Here is a 19443-nt window from a genome sequence, read left to right as displayed (position 1 = left end):
ATCTGTCTGAGCAACCCAAGGTCTAATCCACTCAGAAGCAAACAACCTGACATGATACTCACACAAGTGCAATAGTGGCACACAGCCATGGTGGGTAACCAACTGCTCTTGGATTGGTTAACACATTCACACAATGCAAATGAACCCATACCTGGAACTGGGCAACAAATCAGAATCATACCCAGATAAAGAGTTTGCTTTCCCAATATCAAGCTCCCACTAATCTTTGGCTATAAGAGGGTCTAACACCATTAAATTTTCTCTCAATAATGGTTATCCCATTTAACCTGTGCTGACCAAACTCTCCATTGAAGAATCTGCTTCTCTTTTTGGACCAAAGCAGATCCTGAGGAGATAAATGACCCATCACACTTCACCCTGGCCCCAGCTGAAACCATAGAATAATTGGACAGATGAGCAAGAATGCTAATTTCTTAATGAAGCTGATATTAGCTCAAGGATAAAGGAGCTAGCCAATGAAGACACTCAACACCTACCAAATCAGAGATCCAGAGGCTCCTAAGAGCCCTTCACTGAAGTAGACTTAAAACAAACCCAGGGCTGGAGAGATGGCTTAACAGTTAAGCACTTGCCTGTGAAGCCTAAGGACTCCAGTTCGAGGCTCCATTCTCCAGGACCCATGTTAGCCAGATGCACAAGGGGGTGAAAGCATCTGGAGTTTGTTTTCAGTGGCTGGAAGCCCTGGGGTGTCCATTCTCCCTCCCTCCCTCCCTCTCCCCCCCCCCCCGCCTCTTTCTCTGTCTATAGCTCTCAAATAAATAAATAAAATTTAAAACTTTTAAAAAAAAAGTATGACCCAGGGAATTTCACAGAAGAGGGGCCAGAAAGATTGTTAGAGCCACAACTTGGGACATTATGCACAAAGACATTGCCTCTTCCCCATAACTGACAGCTGTCCCCACAATGAATGACCCACAATCCCCATTGGGATGACCGGCATCCCCAAGGAGGAAGGTCCCTTGGGGGGTGGAGGTGATGAGGGAAAGGATGGTACCAACATGTGTATTTACATACTAAGGTATGTCCAAACTAAAAAAAGTAAAATAAAATAAGACAAAGTATATAGTTTATCCAATCCTTTGTGATGGAGAAAAAAGTACTTTATTGGTCAACATTCTATGATAAATCACAAAATAGTGCTTCCTGAAAACAACTCAACCAACCAAAAAAAAAAAGGCCCTAATATTAACACTGGTATCATAGGCATAGGGTACCATACACCCAATCCAAAGGGGATTAGAGGAAAAAAAACAAATGGAAGGGCCGGGGAGATGGTTCATCCATCAAAGGTATTTGCTTACAAAAGCCTGCCAGACTGGGTTGAATTTGGCAGTACCCACATAAAGCCAGATACACAAAGTGCAACATGCGTTGGAGTTCATTTGAATGGTAAGAGGCCCTGGTGGCATTCTCCCTTCCCCAACCCCTGTCAGTCTGACATTCTCTCTCTTCCTCCCTCCCTCCCTCCCTCCCTCCCTCCTCTCTCTCTCTCTTTCTTTCTCTCTCTCTCTCTCACACACACACACACTCCAACAACACAATAAATAAATAAATAAATATTTTAAGAAAGAAAACCAGGTGAAGGTGGCAACTGTTAGAGTACATCTCCTAAACCCTGCCTCTTTCTCTCTCTCTCTCTCTTTCTAAAATATAAGTAAATAAATAAATAAATATCCTGGATACATTGGGTAGTGTGGTAGTTTGAATAGATGGCTCCTAATCTATTCAATGTTTTATTAGTTTGTAGTTTGCATCTCCAGCCACTTGGATGGAGGTGGTATCACTGAGTGGATCTTAAATTGTGGTGGTAGGTTTCAGATTTCAATCTAAAGATATGCAAAGTGTGCCTGCCTGGAGTTCCCAAGTATTCTGTGTGGCTTCTGGCTGGGGGCTTCTCTCTCTGCCTGGTCCTGTAAGAGCTGCTCAGCTTCTTCTGCAATTATGGAACTTCCAGTAGATCTGTAAGCTTCAATAAAAATCCCTTCCTCCATAACTGTGCCTTGTCTGGAAGTTCATCTCAGCAAACCTGAAGCTGTCTGCTATAGGGGCCATCCATTCAAACTACCACACCATGTAAAGCCAGATGCACAAAGTAAGCCCAGGTATCTGGAGTTTGTTTGCAGTGGCAAAAGGCCCTGGGGCACCTATGCATTCTTTCTCTCTCCCCCTCTGTCTCTCTTACAAATAAAAAAAAAAATTTTTGTAAAAATCTGTTGCAGTCCTTAATTTTATTTCTTTTAACTTTTTACTGACAACCTCCATACACAGACAATTTATTATGATCATAATCTCCTACCATCTTCTCCATTTCCCCCCTTTCAAGTCACCTTCCACTGAATCCCTTCTCCTTTCCAACTATTTTGATGTTATCATTTTTCCTTTCCTATTATGCAAGTCCTACACAGGTGAAACCCTGTGAGGTCATGAGCATTTGTGTCTGGATGACAATAAGTGCAAAGAACTTCTTTTGGCTTTTACTCTAAACCATTTTCTATTCAAGTGCAGGTATCAGTATGATTTCCCCAAATACTGTTTACTTACACATACCAAAAAAAAAAAAAAATATATCCAAAAATATAATAAGCATGTAATTGACAAATTCCCTAGATCCTCTCTAGAAAGGCCTATAGACAAAGCTCCCTTAGGTAACTTTTCAATAGTCACTAATATAAAGTGGCAGGACAGTCTGAGCCCTAGAGTTAAAAAATGTGTTTCTACTTCCAGAGCAGAAATAATTGGTCAGTGAGAACTTCCCATAATGCTAACCATCTGCCAAATTACTCAGCCCGCCTAGAAGAAGCCATGATCCTCCACACACTAATTAATGAGTCAATGCCATACTCCCCCTTTATGCACTTCTGGCTTTACATGGAAATGGGAACATCTGATCCTAGGTCATAAGCCCTGCAAGCAAGTACCTTTAGCCACTAAGCTATCTCTCCAGCTTATCATACACTTTAGATAACTAATGTCTCTCAATCCTAATTGTTTAATTACCTCACTCTCCTAAGTAAATTCCAACCTTAAATCAAAATGATTATAGGATTAAAGTTTAAAATCAGTGAATACAAACTCAGAAATCCACTGTTATGAAGCTCAAAAAGGTTTGTTTTCTCTCCAAAGTCTGCTTATTATTTCCAATTCCAAAATTAAAATGTACTAATATGCCAAGGTTTTCTAAGCTATTTCTATCTGGTGTACCTCTCCTAACTGGTACAATTATATTTAATAAATTCATGTGTGCTTGTTTAAAAATTCTCTAACAACAACAAAAAAAAACCTTGATCTCTAACAGAGTAGTCTTCCCTGGCTATTCCACATGAAATAGTTCACTATCTCCATGAACCTTCTGTGTTTTATTGACATTTAGTTTACCTACTTTTACATTTGTGTTGGGTTTCTGTCACACATGGCCAAACTTGCTTTACAGCACACAATGACAGACTAGTTTGGTACAGTAACATGTACTGAATAAATGAAGGTATTTTTTAAAATGTAAACTCAAGCCAGATGTGGTGGCACACACCTTTAATCCTAGCATTCGGGAGGCAGAGGTAGGAGGATCACTGTGAGTTTGAGGCCACCCTGAGAATACATAGTGAATTCTAGGTCAGCCAGGGCTAGAGTGAAATCCTACCTCAAAGGAAAAAAAAAAAAAAAAGGTGAACTCACCAATGGTTAACTTGTAACAGATGTATTTTTCCCTCATTTTCATTATGGTGAAATTAGTATAATATAGTGTGATGTCATAATATAGTATCAGGAACAATAAACCAAAAGGAAAAGTAAATAACTGCTACTATATTAACAGTGATAAAATACTTACATAATGTAGGAATTCCCATTTAATGGATGAAAACATGAAGATCAAGAGGGTAAAATAAGATGACCAAGGCCAAACCAAACTAATAAGCAGTTCCAAAGCACATCTCTAACCCCTAAACCTCTAATCCTGATCTGTGACATCTGCACATCACTAGGGTACAAGAGCAATTAGTGTCAATATCACACCAGCAGAAACAGGACCTATCTCTCCAGAACTGCAAAAAGTATAATACTCACAGAGAGTTCTACTGAAGAGGTGGCTCCCAAAACAAGAGGTATGTTTAAAAATTGTACTCACTTGAGTCTTTTTCCAAAAGAAATACCTCAGAGTTACTAACTGGTCTAGTACATGAATGGAGTTGGAAGTATAAATAAGTTGTGTTCGTATAGCCTGGCCTTAGGTTAAAGTCCTGTGAAAACTAGTGTGTTAAGCTACTTCTTTCTAATCCATTTCTATTTTAAATTCAGCCAAAACAATGTTCTATTGTCTTTTACTTCTTCTTTGGCTTCCACTTTACATTTTCCATCCAGTCCATTTACTCATAACTTCTATATGAGTAGTCAAGTTCATTTATTTTTCCATGAAATAAATACAACTAATTCTGTGTACCAGTCACAGGGTTTTAGACACTGAGTTATAACTTCCACCCACATAGTTTATGTTTCCCTGGAAAACTGGTAGTCATGTGGAGGATGCCCCTTTCAATACGTACATATCAGTTACAAGACAGTTTTCCCACAGGAAAATGCACCATAGGAAGATGACTATTATGTATCTCCATTTAGGTAAGGAGAGGGAAATCTGCCTCTCACTTTTCTGTAATACAAACGCTACCCCTGCTCGTGACACTGGAAATCAATGGCCATACTCACCATTCACGAACTAGGAAAGATCAGACTACTACATGGCACTTCTGAGCAATGCAACTGGTCAAAACCCACAAAAGTTAAAGTTAAAAGCAGGAAAATATTTTAAGAAAAATTTATTGTAATTCTCATGTCTTTAATTAAACATTCTGAAAGCTTCTGATTGCAGTTGTACACAAGCCTAAGCACTTCATTAGACAAATGCATTGTTTTCTACACTACAATATGTCTTCACAGTATATTTTCAACTTGGCAGTTTTACTTACTGTCTTAGACGCAGTATTAATGTACTGCATCACCATTTCTTTTTTGATACTGAAGCCCTTTTCCCGCAATGGTGCCTTTTTATCTTCATTTAAATTCATATCTTCCTGGAAAACACAATTAAAATGCCTGATTTTAGAATCAAAGTGGAGCGGCAGTTCTACATACACACAAAGAACAGAAAAATCAATAATTTGTGACTAAAGCAGCATTAATTGTTTTGGAATGATTTATGCATAGTTGTGCCTAGAGGAAGGAGAACAAGAAGAGCTTGATAGACAGACAGAATTCTAGATCACTTAACAGGTAGAACACTTAACAGAAAGGCTTGAAGTTCACAGCAGGCTATTAAAATTATATTCACATCACTACAGATAATTAGACATTTGAAGATTTCTGCCTTTCCTAAGGTCGCCAGGATTCACAATTTTAATATACTTATTTATTTTACTACAGCTATACCCGAAGCTATCTTGTTGTTTTGAAAGAAGTACTCTGTGTACTACAAAAATAAAAAGTAAATAAACTACCACCTTCCAGTTTCTGATAGCTACAAGCACAACCATAACAACAGATATCTAACACTGATATTAGAAAATGGTGAAACAGTTTATGGTTTTAACTGTCTTTTTACTATCCTTATCAACAATACTAACTAATCAAATGATCTGATTTCTAAATTAATGTAAAAGTTGCATTAAGATGAATAGGTGTAACTTAAAAACCTAACATATCTCAATCACACCAACCAAAATGAGGACCCTATATCCCCATATTCTACCACAGGACCAATCCTGACTAGAAATAAAAGTCAGATATATCCACATAGAAAAATGAATTACATAAGTTCTTAGGAAGTTGCTGTAGCAAGAGAAGAGATGCTGGAGTAGGACAGAAAGAACTGAAGGACAAAGGCAGACTCAGTGGATTTCCCATGACCTCAGCCCTGGGACAATTGTGATGCACAATGTATGTTTCTCCTGCAGTTTATACCTGTGGCGTACTCAGTTTTGACCACCCAACCAACCCTTCAAGTAGTTTACACCCAAAATTTCCTTCATTTTGCCTCAGTGAAAATATGTAAGATGCCGGGTGTGGTGGCACACGCCTTTAACCCCAGCACTAAGGAGGCAGAGGTAGGAAGATCGCCGTGAGTTCAAGGCCACCCTGAGACTACAGAGTTAATTCCAGATTAGCCTGGACCAGAGTGAGACCCTACCTCAAAAATAAATACATATATATATATATGTGTAAGATGGCTGGGTATAATAGCACACTCCTATAATCCCAGCACTCAGGAGGCTGGAGCAGGAGGATCATGAATTCAAGACCAGCAGTAAGACCCTGTCCAAAGGAAGGAAGGCAGAAAAGCAAGAGAAAGGAGTTAAGATTTTAGAACTTGGATTTGACACTAACAAAAGAAAGCAATTAGTAATGTCACTTCTCATTCTAGTTACAAATGCCCTATGTAAATAACAGTTCATCTTCTTCCTACTGCTTCTGAGTAGGCTTTACCATCACCTAGAGAGAAATTCTGGAAATTTCAACAGCCATTCAGCTGCTACAATGATTGAAGTAATGTTATCAGCACTCAAAGTGACAAAGTATAGTAGACATTCTTAAAATGGTCTTGTAGAAAAATGACCCTGCACTGTACAAAGGTATGTATGCCTTTAAATTATCAAATTAAATTATCAAAGCACAGTTTGGTTTACTGGAATTAGACATTAAGTGGCAAATGGAGTAATATGCAAAATAACATAGTAAGCATGTGTTTTGAGTTTATTTTTTACTAGAGGTATGGGGGAACAGGAACACATGTATTGCAAGCTGGTCTTGAACTAAATATATAGCTGACAACATTGAACTTCTGATTGTGCTACCTCCACCTCCTGACGGAGAGATTACAACATGCATAAAGTTAGTTTGTACAGAGCTGAGGCTCAAAGGCAAGGCTTCCTGCATTAACCAGGCAAGTATTCAACAACTGAGCCCCAACCCTACCCTATTTCCATATAGGTTTAATGTACACTAAATTTCAAAGACTCCAACTGCTATGTAGGTTATCATACTCTACTATCTTTCTTCAAGTTTTACCAACATTTGTGCTTTGTTTCAGAAATTTAGGTACCCAGGACAATCTTGTTTGTCACATGTAAATTACCAAATAGCACCCCAGCAGCACTACTGTGGCTGTGGTACTCATGGCAGTGTGTAAAGGAGGTATAGGAGTGTTTCTTTATAGTCCCTTCTTGAATAGTCAGGGCCAATTGTTTCTAGTGAAATATAGAATTTTGCATAGCATAATAAGGCATTATGCTGATAGTTTAATTATGAATGTAAGTAGCTTATCACTTATAAATTATTTCACTGTAAATAAGATAGGCATAAAAAAGACAAATACTGCATGTTCTCACTCATATGTTGAAGCTGAAAGAGCTTAATCTCATAGGAGGTATGAAGTACAACAGTGGTTGGCAGAGGCTAAAAAGGGTAGGGGCAAGAGGAAAATAATTTAGATAAAGTTAAGTACTAATGTTCCACAGCACAGTACAGTGACTATAATTAATCATTTATTTTATAGTTTATATTAAAAAGGACTTGTGTTTCAAAAGGTTATAGATATGCTAATTACCCTGATATAATCATTGCACATTACATACTGAAGTATATGAATATGTACTTTTATTACGTGACAATTAAAAAGAATTGTACTACAGAGAAATTGGGGAATAACTGCTATAAAAGGTGGGCAGCAGGATGGGGAGATGTCAAAGCAGCTAAAGGTGCTTGCCTTTGCAAAGCCCACCAGCCTGGGTTTTCGAAAAGCAGTAAATGCACATGGAGTTCGTTCATGGTAGCAAAAGGCCATGGTGCACCCATATTCACTATTCTCTTTCATTCTCCCTCCCTCCCTCCTACTCCCCATGCAAACAGATAATGATAGATAATGGAGAGATGATAGATAATTAAGTAAATAAAATATTAAATTAAGTAAAGTAAGAGGTGGGGGACCTGAGAACTCTGACAATGTTTTATTCACTACATTCACTATAATTTTATTTCCCAATTTCCAAATATAATCCAGCTTCTATAGCAAATTAAATTATTTAATAGATACTAGATGCTTAAAAAATAGAAAGACAGCCCATCTGTTATAGTTGAAATTGAATTAAAATTTCAAGATGCCAGGCGTACTGGCACATGCCTTTAATCCCAGCACTCGGGAAGCAGAGGTAGGAGGATCACTGTGAATTCAAGACCACCCTGAGACTACATAGTTAATTCCAGGTCAGCCTAGGCCAGAGTAAAACTCTATCTCAAAAAAAAAAAAAAATCAAGATGGGGGTTTCCAAATGGCATTAGCTCATGCATAGAGTGGTTGTGTTAGCTCCACCTGATGGCTCATTAAGGTCAGTCCTCTGGACTGAGCACTAACCACACAGCTGGTAAACTACAAGTAAGTTTTCTGGGAGGATATTGCCAGAAGAGACTAGCATTTGAATCAGTGAGCTGAGAAAATTCACATTTATCGCATGTGAGAACTATCTAACCAGCTGAAGGTCCAAAACAACATGAAAGTGAAATTACTCTCCCCAGATAACTGGGACAGTCTTCTTTCCCTGATCTTAGTTCTCCAGCCTTCAGACTCTGGAAATGGACCTGGGTCTACCCCAGCCTCTAGCCCTCACCCTTATGTAACAGTCTGACGGCCCTTCACTGAGACGCATTGGCTCTGATCCTTCTCTTTCCCTCTACCCTTTCCTCCCTTCTTCTTCTCTCTATTGCTCTCCTTCCCTCCTCCCCTCTCTCTTATGTCTCTCTCTCTCCCTCTCCTCTCTGCTACAGAAGGCCTATAATGGGTCTCACTCCATTATGTTGTATGTTGTGTGGCAATCCCCTGGTTAAACCCCACTCATATGTGACTCTAGCTGTACCCTAATGGCTCAGATCTCTCTGGAAATTTTGGACTAGTGCAATGTTGTTTATGTATTAAGCATTTCTTTCAACTCCTTATCCTCTAACTTATACCACCTCTCTTGTTTAAGTTAGAAAGCCATCTCCCTGACAAGAGTTTGATGAAAGTCCCAATTAAAACAGAGATGAAATTATGCTATTTTAAAACCCTGTAGAATTATGTCTTACAACAAAACCTGATGATGCACCCCTAGGCATGTGGCTGCCTCTAACAATCACATTCAATACCTGTCCACAAGGAAAGGGCATTGCAAAGAATCAACATTTTTTAAAAAAGAGAGAAACAGGGCTGGAAATATGGCTTAGCTGTTAAGGTGCTAGCCTATGAAGCCTAAGGACCCAGGTTCAACGACCCAGAACCCACATAAGCAAGATGCACATGGTGGCACAGGCATCTGGAGTTCATTTGCAGTAGCTAGAGGCTTGGGTGTGCCCATTCTGTCGGTCTCTGTCTGTCTGTCTGTCTGTCTCTCTCTCTCATCTCAATATATAATTTTAGCACTTGAGAGGCAAAGATAGCATGATCACCATGAGTTCAAGGCCACCCTGAGACTACATAGTGAATTTCAGGTCAGCTTGGGCTACAGTAAAACCTTACCTCAAAAGGAGATAAAGAAACACATAACAATGAAGAAAAAAAAAATCATCAAAGAATGAGACACAAAAATTTATAAGTGATTTTTATTAGTTCTCTCTGGAAAACAGGACCAAAAGGAGAAAACTTCCTTAAGTGGTGGCACTTGGTTTCTGTGTGTCACAACGTCCTTAAAAAATACACTGGAAGCTTTTTCTTGGAAAAAAAAAAAGTCCATAAGTTATTTTTTTTTAATCTAGAAGAATTAAGCAACTCACAGGTTGTCCAAAAATTGAGCTAGAGGAGGTTGGGAGAAGAAACAATATGTCATCAACTTCTATGTTTCTTCATGTATATTTGCTGAAAGATGATCATATTATATCTCCATTGTCTTTGGTGATGTCCCATAAAGGTGGTAGTCAACAGCAGAACAAAGGCAGGTGATTTCTGAAGGAGTGCTCTCTCAGGAACAAAGAAGGGAAGAAAGAAAGAAAAAACAGAGGGAAAAGACACATCTCACTTCAACCTGAATTGCAACCAGTCAGGACCACCTGGAGAGACTTCACCTCAGCACTCTCAGGTGAGCCAGGCCTTGGTGTTAAGAGAGTGCTAGTTGACTGGTCGGGAGAGTAAATCTCTAGAGGAGGATGCAATTGGACATATGTGTTATACTCTCATCACCTGGGGTACAGATAGACCAGTCTGATAAAGGGAGGTAAGAATGAGTACCATCCAGCATCCACTCTGACATCTGAAAATAATTTCCTTGACATATGAATGTGATTTCTAACAGAACTGAAAACACAAACCCCATGCAATCAGTCTAAATAATATAAATCATCATGCACTAACTGATTCTTTCATCCAAACTTACTTTGTGCTACCTACTACAGAACATAGGTACAAAAGGAAAACATAACTACAGGTTATTACAGTTTACGTCAATACAGTATTTGTTTCATCAAATATGTACTATAAATAAAATGATCAACAGAAAGCACACAGAAGATATAACTGAATAAGGCTTGATGAGTAATTTTACATGAGGGTAAAATTTCAGTGAATATAAGTAGCAAGTACTTAAATGAAGTCTGTCATCTGGCTATTAAGCTGAATATATCTTTAAAAAATTTAAACAATCACCCAATCAAACATCTAACATTTGCTCATTTGTAGCATTATCTTCATATACATATTTAAAAACAGCTACAAAATCAAAGGTTATTTTTATTTAGTTGATTATTTTCCTATCATAATCTAAAGCTAAATTGAATCACTGCACTACTTTGACTGAAAGGAAAGGTTTAGAAATATCAAGAGAAACTACAAAAAGTTATTATAATACATGGGAACACAGTATGCCATTAAAAAATAGTTAAAAAGATCAGCTGATGTGGTGTCAGAAAGTAAGGGTGGGGGAATGAACAGAGGGATAGAGGAAAACACATATACACAAAGTCAACCTGAATGGGGAGAGAGGACACATGTGCCATAGCAGCCACAGGGAGGTCAGAGGACAACCTCCGGTGGTAGTCCCCACCTTCTACCTTGTTTGAGACAGGGTCTCGGCCCCACTCCACTCCCTTTAATTTTTTTTATTGACAATTGTATGCATGTAATATATTTCCACCATAATGCTCTTCCATTATCATCTCTTGGTTTCCCCTTCCTGTCCTCTTTCCATAGAATCCCTTCTTCCCAACTAGTTCCTCTTCTACATTCATGTAGTTTTTTTCCCTTATGTGTTTTCCTGAGACCCATAGCATTTAACTAGGGTTGCCAGTGTGAGCACTGGTGGGAATTATTTCCCAGAGCACATATAATTTAGCAGTTGCTATGCTACTATAGAAGAGACAGGGTCTCCCTTACTGTTTGCTGATACTTATGCCCGACTAGCTGGCCTGGGAGCTGTGAGATTGTCCTGATTCAACCTCCCACAGCTATAGGCACAATGGTACTGCCAACACTGTATCCAGGTATATGTGAGGCCTGGGCATCTGAAATCCAGCTGTCACGCTTGCAGATCATACACTTATAACCACTGAGCCATATGCCCTGCCCTTCAGTTACCAAAACTGGGGCAATCTGAGAAACAATAAATGGTAGAAGCACTGAACTATATGCTAAAGAATAAGACAAATTAAGCAATTATTTTAAGACTCTGCAAAAAACTTATTCCTATACAGATAAAAAAGGAAAAATATTAACTTTCCAAACCAAAACCCAAAACCTTACACAGTACTCTTTGATAATGATACAATGCAAAGGACATATAACATCTATTGCATTCTTCCCAAAACAACTCAATCTAATTGTGGAGAAGGACGGGAACAGCAAGGAAGGAAGGAAGAGAGGGAGGGAAGGAGGGAGGGAAGGAGGGAAAGAGGGAGGGAAAGAGGGAGGGAAGGAAAGGAAGAAAGACAGAGAGAGCTAAAGGGAGAAAGAAAGAAAGAAAGAAAGAAAGAAAGAAAGAAAGAAAGAAAGAAAGAAAGAAAGAAAGAAAGAAAGAAAGAAAGAAAGAAAGGGAGAAAGAAAGGAACCCAGACAAATCTAAATTAGAAGCATTCTACAAACTAATGAGAACTCTTCAAAAGTCAGTCACCAAAGTTAAGGATTTCTCTGACTGGAGGAGACAAAGGAGACATAGAAACTAAATGCAAAGTGCAAATGGATCCTGCACTACAAGCAAGGTGTGAGGAAAATGAGGTAAGGAGTTCAGTTAGCAGCACTATATCAATGCTCATGTCACAGTCATTTAAAAACTGTCCTAATGTTGTAGAAGATACTGACTTTAGAAACTGAGTGATTATCACTTATACATTCCTTCTCTAGTTTTAGCTAACTTAAAAAGTTATTTTAAAACACTAAATTAAAATATTTAAATAACAATTTTGATTTTAAAAAAATTTTGATGAGAAAAAATGAAGCATCCCTCATTTTTAAACCAAAGATTTTTAAGCCCTTAAATGTAACCAGATAGATAGTATTTTAGATATTTGGCTATGATGAGCATACTGACTGACTGGGTAGGTGAGGGAAAGGAAGAAGGAAGCATTGAAGACAAATCCAAGGCTACTGGGGAAAGTTCAAACACAGGTTCCATTTAAAATCCAGAGGCCAGGCTCCTCTGGAGACATGCCAAATACAAACTCCTTGGATTACTTCCATTTACTCCTATTTGACTCCAAGCCTGCTGTGTGAACCATCCTTCTGGCCCTTCTCCTAGCAATCTTTCCACAAAGACCCCCTCAAGTTCCTATGATCTAAAAGAACAGTTACATGGTTGGGTGAGGCACAGTGTTAAACATGCATAAATATCATCTCATCCTAATATCCACTTCTGGCATTGATGAAGTTTGGGGGAACAGACAGCATAGACCTGAACTCTCATGATCAGCAGGTCCCACAGCACAGACCTGAACTCTCATGATCCAGTCTCCCATGATTGCTCCTAATTGTTTGTGTTCATCGAAAACTCATTTTCTAGAAGACAACACCTTGTGTGAAGACCCAACAGTAATGCCCTGCTGCCGCCAGCAATGGCCCTTGGTGTCATCTGCACGTTACCATCAGCAACCTTCACATTCCCTTTCCTTGGCCCCAGGTCCCATAGCTACCCCTGATCCTTTTCATGATCTAAAAGCTGTTCCACCTCAAGTACCACCACCAACTCCACACCCTGGGTCACTGACCTCGAAATTCCATCTGCACTTTTCTCCCTCCCTGGGCCTCTTTTCCTTGACTCCAGTGGATCCTCCAGTCTCAATCCCTTTATTCTCTTGCAGCGCAGTCCTGCTCTTTGATCCAATTCTGACATCCTTGGAATTCTTTCTAGTCTCCACTTTACACAATCTCTTAGGTATACTTACTTCAAACTGTACTTTATTTATCCCAAGAGATAACCAAAACTCAAATACCTCTATGAAAGAAAGTCAGTGTGGTTATCAGGTAACTGACTTACCTCTACACTGGTGATTTCCCTCCTGATCTCTCTCTGCAACTGACCACAGTCATTTATACTCGAGATCTTCTTTCTTACCTCCAAAAGAGGCATTGCACATGAATTATTCTGTTCTATCCTGTTTCTCTCAATTCTTCTTGGTTGTTGTGTAATAATCTATAAACATGTTAATCTTCAATGGGTTGAAATTAAAAGAAAAATCAAAATTTCCCTTAAATCCTAACTCTTCTTAAATTAGACTTCGTTTTCATCTCATGGGTTATGTTAAAAAGAATGTGGGGGTGGGGGCTGGAGAAATGGCTTACTGGTTAGGCAATTGCCTATGAAGCCTAAGGACTCCAGTTGGAGGCTTGATTCCCCAGTACCCACGTAAGCCAGATGCACAAGGGGGCGCATGCATCTGGAGTTCGTTTGCAGTGGCTGGAGGCCCTGGTGTACCCATTCTCTCTCCCTGCCTCTTTCTCTGTTGCTCTCAAATAAGTAAAATAAATCTTTAAAAAAAAATCTGAAGGGCTGGAGAGATGGCTTAGCAGTTAAGGCATTTGCCTGCAAAGCTAAAGGACCTTAGTTCGATTCCCAAGGACCCATGAAAGCCAGATGCACAAGGGGGTGCATGCATCTGGATTCATTTGCAGTAGCTGGAGGCACTGGCACACCCATTCATTCCCCACCTCCCCCTCCCCCCCCCTCCTCGCGCTCTCTCTCAAATAAATAAGTTAAAAAATGTTAACTGCTAATTCATTTACAATGAATAGACAAAGGTAATCACTTAAAATGTGACTTAAATAAAACTTCCCATAGAGAATTAGCTAACCTAACTCAAGAACAACACGAAATGAGGGTGATTTTCTGGGAGATGGAGCTAGGGCCAGAATACTCACAGGCCTAGACCAAAACTCAGAGCAGCTACAGCCAGAAGATCCTCAAGACAACAGTTTCAGTCAGAACAGACTCTTCAAGTACTAGTACTGACAGCAGCAGGCCAGTCTAACCCCCACCATCTCTGCAGGGGCACCAGCAGAACCAAAGTGACATGAACAGGGTCTGTGCATGACTGAATGCCACCCAGCAGCATCTGACTGAGGAGTACATGAAGCAGAGAACCTCCAAAATGTCACTCACCAAGCTTCAGGTCTTCAGACAGTGCTATCTATATCCACCCTAAAAAACATATTTTAACTTGAATAATGACACCAAATAGATCAGTGGAAACTTCAGTCTGGACACCAGGACAAGAAGGCTTCCTAAGACACATTTCAAAGGATTTTCCCAATGTGTTAGATAAGGCCAGAAGGTTAAGTCAATCAAATATTTCTATTTGGGGCTGGAAAGATGGCTTAGCAGTTAAACGCCTGCCTGTGAAGCCTAAGACCCCAGTTCAAGGCTTGATTCCCCAGGACCCACATCAGCCAGATACACAAGGTGGTACATGCATCTATGCATCTGGAGTTCATCAGTGGCTGTAGGCCCTCCCCTCTCTCTCCCTCCCTCCCTCCCTCTCTCTCTCTCTCTCTCTAACAAATAAATGAATAAAATTTACTTTTTTGCTGCTACTGCTTATAGGTACCTTGATTCTACCCCTACACTGATAAAAATTTTCCACACTGACTGGCAAAACTGAGAAAAGCAAAAAGGGATACTAACTTTATAAATGAATACATGCATGTAACAAGTTACAACACTAAGGATCAGCCAAGGAGAGAATTATAAATGGAAAGTGGGCATTTTTTCAACTTAATTACAAATGTTAGACTCAATATCTTCATTCATGGATAAAGATTTTACAAGACAGGATACTCATTAAATTTACATACATCAAGTTGAGTAGAATAGTTAACACCATGGAGAGTCAGATTAAATTTAAAATAATTGACTATTTGGAGCACTGGGCAATATATACAAGGAGCAAGTGGTTGGTGGGGCTTCTGCCAGAAAGGAAAAAAATCTAGAGACATGCCAAGCATGGAAAACCTACAAAATGGAAAATAGAAAGACAGCATTATAACTGATTAATATATTCCCTGGAATCAATCAGCATAATATTGGCAGATAAAACTGCAAACATCACCACAGCAAAACCAAGCATTAATTCTTACATAACAGTTGTCATTGGATTTCAATAGTGTTTATGTTCAGTTTCAGGGATGGAAACAAACATTCTTTCTTGGTGTATCTGTTTTGCTAACAATGCCAGAAAACTGACTCAACACCTTCAAAAACGAGGAAGCAAGTCCTATAGGCACAATTTTAGCCATATTTCTTCTCAAATGTAAATCTGTTCTTAAACATATCTGAACTGCTCTACCACATCACATAATGTGTCATATGATCTTGGTGTACCCTTCCCCAGCACACAGATAAATCCAGGCACAAAGGAGCTCATACAACTGTAATACCAACGTGCCTACAGCAATAGGAGGCAAAGTCAGGAAAATGGAAGCTTGTGTGCTAACTAGGCTGGTGCACAAAAGAGCAAACCAACATGATAGACACTGTCTCAAAAAGAAGGTGGAAGGAGTAAACAAACACCCCTCCACATGCAGCTGGTAGCACACACACACACACAGTCACACACACACACACATTTTTAAACAGAGAGAGAGAGAGAGGGGAAGAGGTGAAATATTGACAAGAATTAGAACTTGAAAATAGCTTTATCACTACTTTGTGTACTCAACCTGTCAATAAATACACCAGTTATAAAAACATCTTTTTCTTTTGCCCATCAATTTTACTAAGTTGTATAAAACTGTCATTAACAATCCTTTTATACAAATGTGGTATGTTTTTAAATTTTGCTGTTGTTGTTGTTTATTTATATTTGAGAGTGACAGACATAGAGAGAGGCAGAGAGAGAGAGAGAGAGAGAGAGAGAGAGAGAAAATGGGCATGCCAGGACCTGCAGCCACTGCAAATGAACTCCAGATGTGTGTGCCCCCTTGTGCATCTGGCTAACATGGGTCCTGGGGAATCCAGCCTCGAACCGGGGTCCTTAAGCAACACAGGCAAGCACTTAACTGCATCTCTCCAGCCCAAATGTGGTATGTTTTTAATTCTCTGTGGTGGTTTGATTCAGGTGTACACCATAAACTAGGGTATTCTGACTGCTAGGTGCCAAGCTGATTGCAATTTGGGAATTAATACCTCCTGGGGTCTATGTATTGTTGGGGTAGGCTTATAGGTGTTATAACCAGCTCCGTCTTGCCAGTGGTTGATACACTCTCCTGTTACTGTTTGCCTACCTTATGTTACCTAGGAGGTGATGTCCACCTTCTCCTCATGCCATTGTTTACCCCTTCAATCTTAGAGCTACCCCTCAAGTATGTAAGGCAAATCAACCCTTTTTACTCACAAGCTGCTCTAGGTTACATATTTTCTGCCAGCAATGCAAACATGACTGCAACACTCTGCCAATACTTGGGTTAAATTTTCACAGTTCTATCTTCCTTCTCTATGTAAACCACACTAAAATTAGCAGGAAGATTAACTTATTAATTTATATTCATTAACAAAAGAGCAAATGGAAAATGATACAAACACAAAGATTGACAAAGAAAGTATAACTGTACCAAATATTCTATCTAGAGTTTATGGGAACACTATAAACTACCTCAATTAAAAACTGACTTTCTTCCAAAAAAATCAGGAACAAGGAATCAGACATGTATCCACTGTCCTCACTTTTAGTTAATATAGTACTGGAAGACTTAACCATAGCAATAAGGCAAGAGACACACATAAGAAGGATACAACTTGGAAAGGAAGAGATCAAGTTATCATAATTTGTAGATGATATGATTCTATAAATAAAGGACCCTAAAGACCCTACCAGCAAACTGTTAAAAATGATAAATATGTATAGTAATCTAGCAGAATAAAAAATAAATACACAGATATCAGAAGCCTTCCTATATACTGAAAACAAACACACAGAGGATGAAATCAGAAAATCACTCCCAGTAACAACTGCAGCACCAAAAAGAAAAGAAAAAAAAAAAAACAATAGTACCTTGGAATAAACCTAAACCAAGGAAGTAAAGAATCTCTACAAAGAAAACATTAAAACACTCATGAGAGAAACTGCTGAAAACACTAGGGAATGGAAAAACATTCCATGATCTTGGATTGGAAGAATCAATATTGTGAAAATGGCAATTTTACAAAAAGCAATCTACACATTTAATGCAACCCCCATCAAAACTCCAACGGTATTATTCACATAAATAGAAAAAGCAACCCTAAAATTCATTTGGAAGCACAAAACCTCTAATATCTAAAGCAATTCTGAGCAACAAAAATAAGTCTGGTGGTGCCACTATACCTATATTACAGAGCCATAGTAATAAAAACAGCATGGTACTGACACAAAGACAGACATGCAGATCAATGGAACAGAACACAGGACCCAGATGTAAGTCCAGGTAGCTACAGCTACCTGATCTTCAACAAAATTGCCAAAAATTATCACTGGAGAAAAAGCAGCCACTTCAGCAAATGGTGCTGGAAAAACTAGATGTGTATCTGTAGAAGGATGAAAACAGATCTGTATCTCTGTCCATGTGCAAGAATTAAATCCAAATGGATCAAAGACCTTAACTTCAGACCTGAAACTCTGAAAATGCTGGAGGAAAAAGTAGGGGAAACCCTTCAACATATTTGTATTGGCAAAGACTTCATGAATATAACCCCAGTTGTTCAGGAAATTAAAACCATTTATCAACCACTGGGACCTCATGAAATTACAAAGTTTTTGTACAGCAAAGGACACTGTGAGTACAGCAAAGAGGCAACCTTATAGAATGGGAGAAAATCTTTGCCAGCTATACATCTTAACAAAGGATTAATACCCAGAATATACAAAGAAATCAAAAAAATAAATAAGAAATCAAACCAACCCAACTAACAAATGCACTATGGCCAGGCATGGAGGTGCACGCATTTAATCCCAGCACTTGGGAGGCAAAGGTAGGAGGATTGCCGTGAGTTGGAGGCCACCCTGAGATTCCATAGTGAATTCCAGGTCAGCCTGGGCTAGAGTGACAGCCTACCTCGAAAAACCAAAAAAAAAGGGGGGGGGAGCTATGGAACTAACTAGAGAGTTCTCAAAAGAAGAAATACAGATGGCATATAAACATCTAAATCCCTAGCCAATTTAAAACTACTTTGAGATTCCATCTCACTCCAGTCAGAATGGACACCATCATGAAAACAAATGACCACAAATGCTAGCGAGGATGCGGAGAAAGAGGAACCCTCCTACACTGTTGGTGGGAATGTAATCTAATCTAGCCATTGTGGAAATCAGTGTGGAGGTTTCTGACACAACCAAACATAGATTTACCATATGACCCACCTATACCATTACTAAGCATATATCCTAAGGACTTATCTCACTAGTTAGAGATACTTGTTCAACCATGTTTATTGCCACTCTATTCACAACAGCTAGGAAATGGAACCAGCCTAGACATCCCTCAACCAATGAGTGAATAATGAAGATGTGGCACATTTATACAATGGGGTTCTACTCAGCATTAAAGAAAAATGAAATGATGACACTTGCAAGAAGATAGACGGACCTGGGAAAGATTATACTTAGTGAGGTACCCAGGCCAGAAAGCCAAATGTCACATATTCTCTCTCATATATGGATCCTTGCTACAAATGGTTAGACTTTTATGTAAGTTGGAGTAAAAACCTGGTAGCAGAAGCCAGTAAGATAGAAAGGAGCTATAATGGAAATAGAAAGAGAGGAAGGGGGTACCTAATAGGATGGTATTGTAGATACATAACAGAAGAGCAGAATAATGGGGGTGGATAGGCCTATGTAAGGTCAGGGGAAGAGATTAAGTAAAGGAAAGATGGGAGTAGGGCTAATCAAAATCTAAGAGGGTATGAATGAATCATATGGAAACCTACTTTTTTAGACAATGGAACACCCAGAAGCCATATA

General features: G+C 39.1%; 1 protein-coding gene across 3 annotated transcripts in view; it reads right to left on the bottom strand.

The window, feature by feature from the left end:
- Diaph3 (diaphanous related formin 3) overlaps nt 1-19443 on the bottom strand; it is a 530142-nt gene that overhangs the window by 421155 nt on the left and 89544 nt on the right. For all 3 annotated transcript variants that reach the window (XM_045145419.1, XM_004651009.2, XM_045145418.1), the window contains one exon: nt 4980-5084. In XM_045145419.1, coding sequence (XP_045001354.1) covers nt 4980-5084 — 105 coding nt within the window. The remainder of the gene's footprint in view (nt 1-4979; nt 5085-19443) is intronic.

The sequence above is a fragment of the Jaculus jaculus genome, chromosome 3 (assembly GCF_020740685.1).
Source record: "Jaculus jaculus isolate mJacJac1 chromosome 3, mJacJac1.mat.Y.cur, whole genome shotgun sequence".
Taxonomy (NCBI): Eukaryota; Metazoa; Chordata; class Mammalia; order Rodentia; family Dipodidae; genus Jaculus; species Jaculus jaculus.
This window is presented reverse-complemented; position numbering and strand designations above follow the sequence as displayed.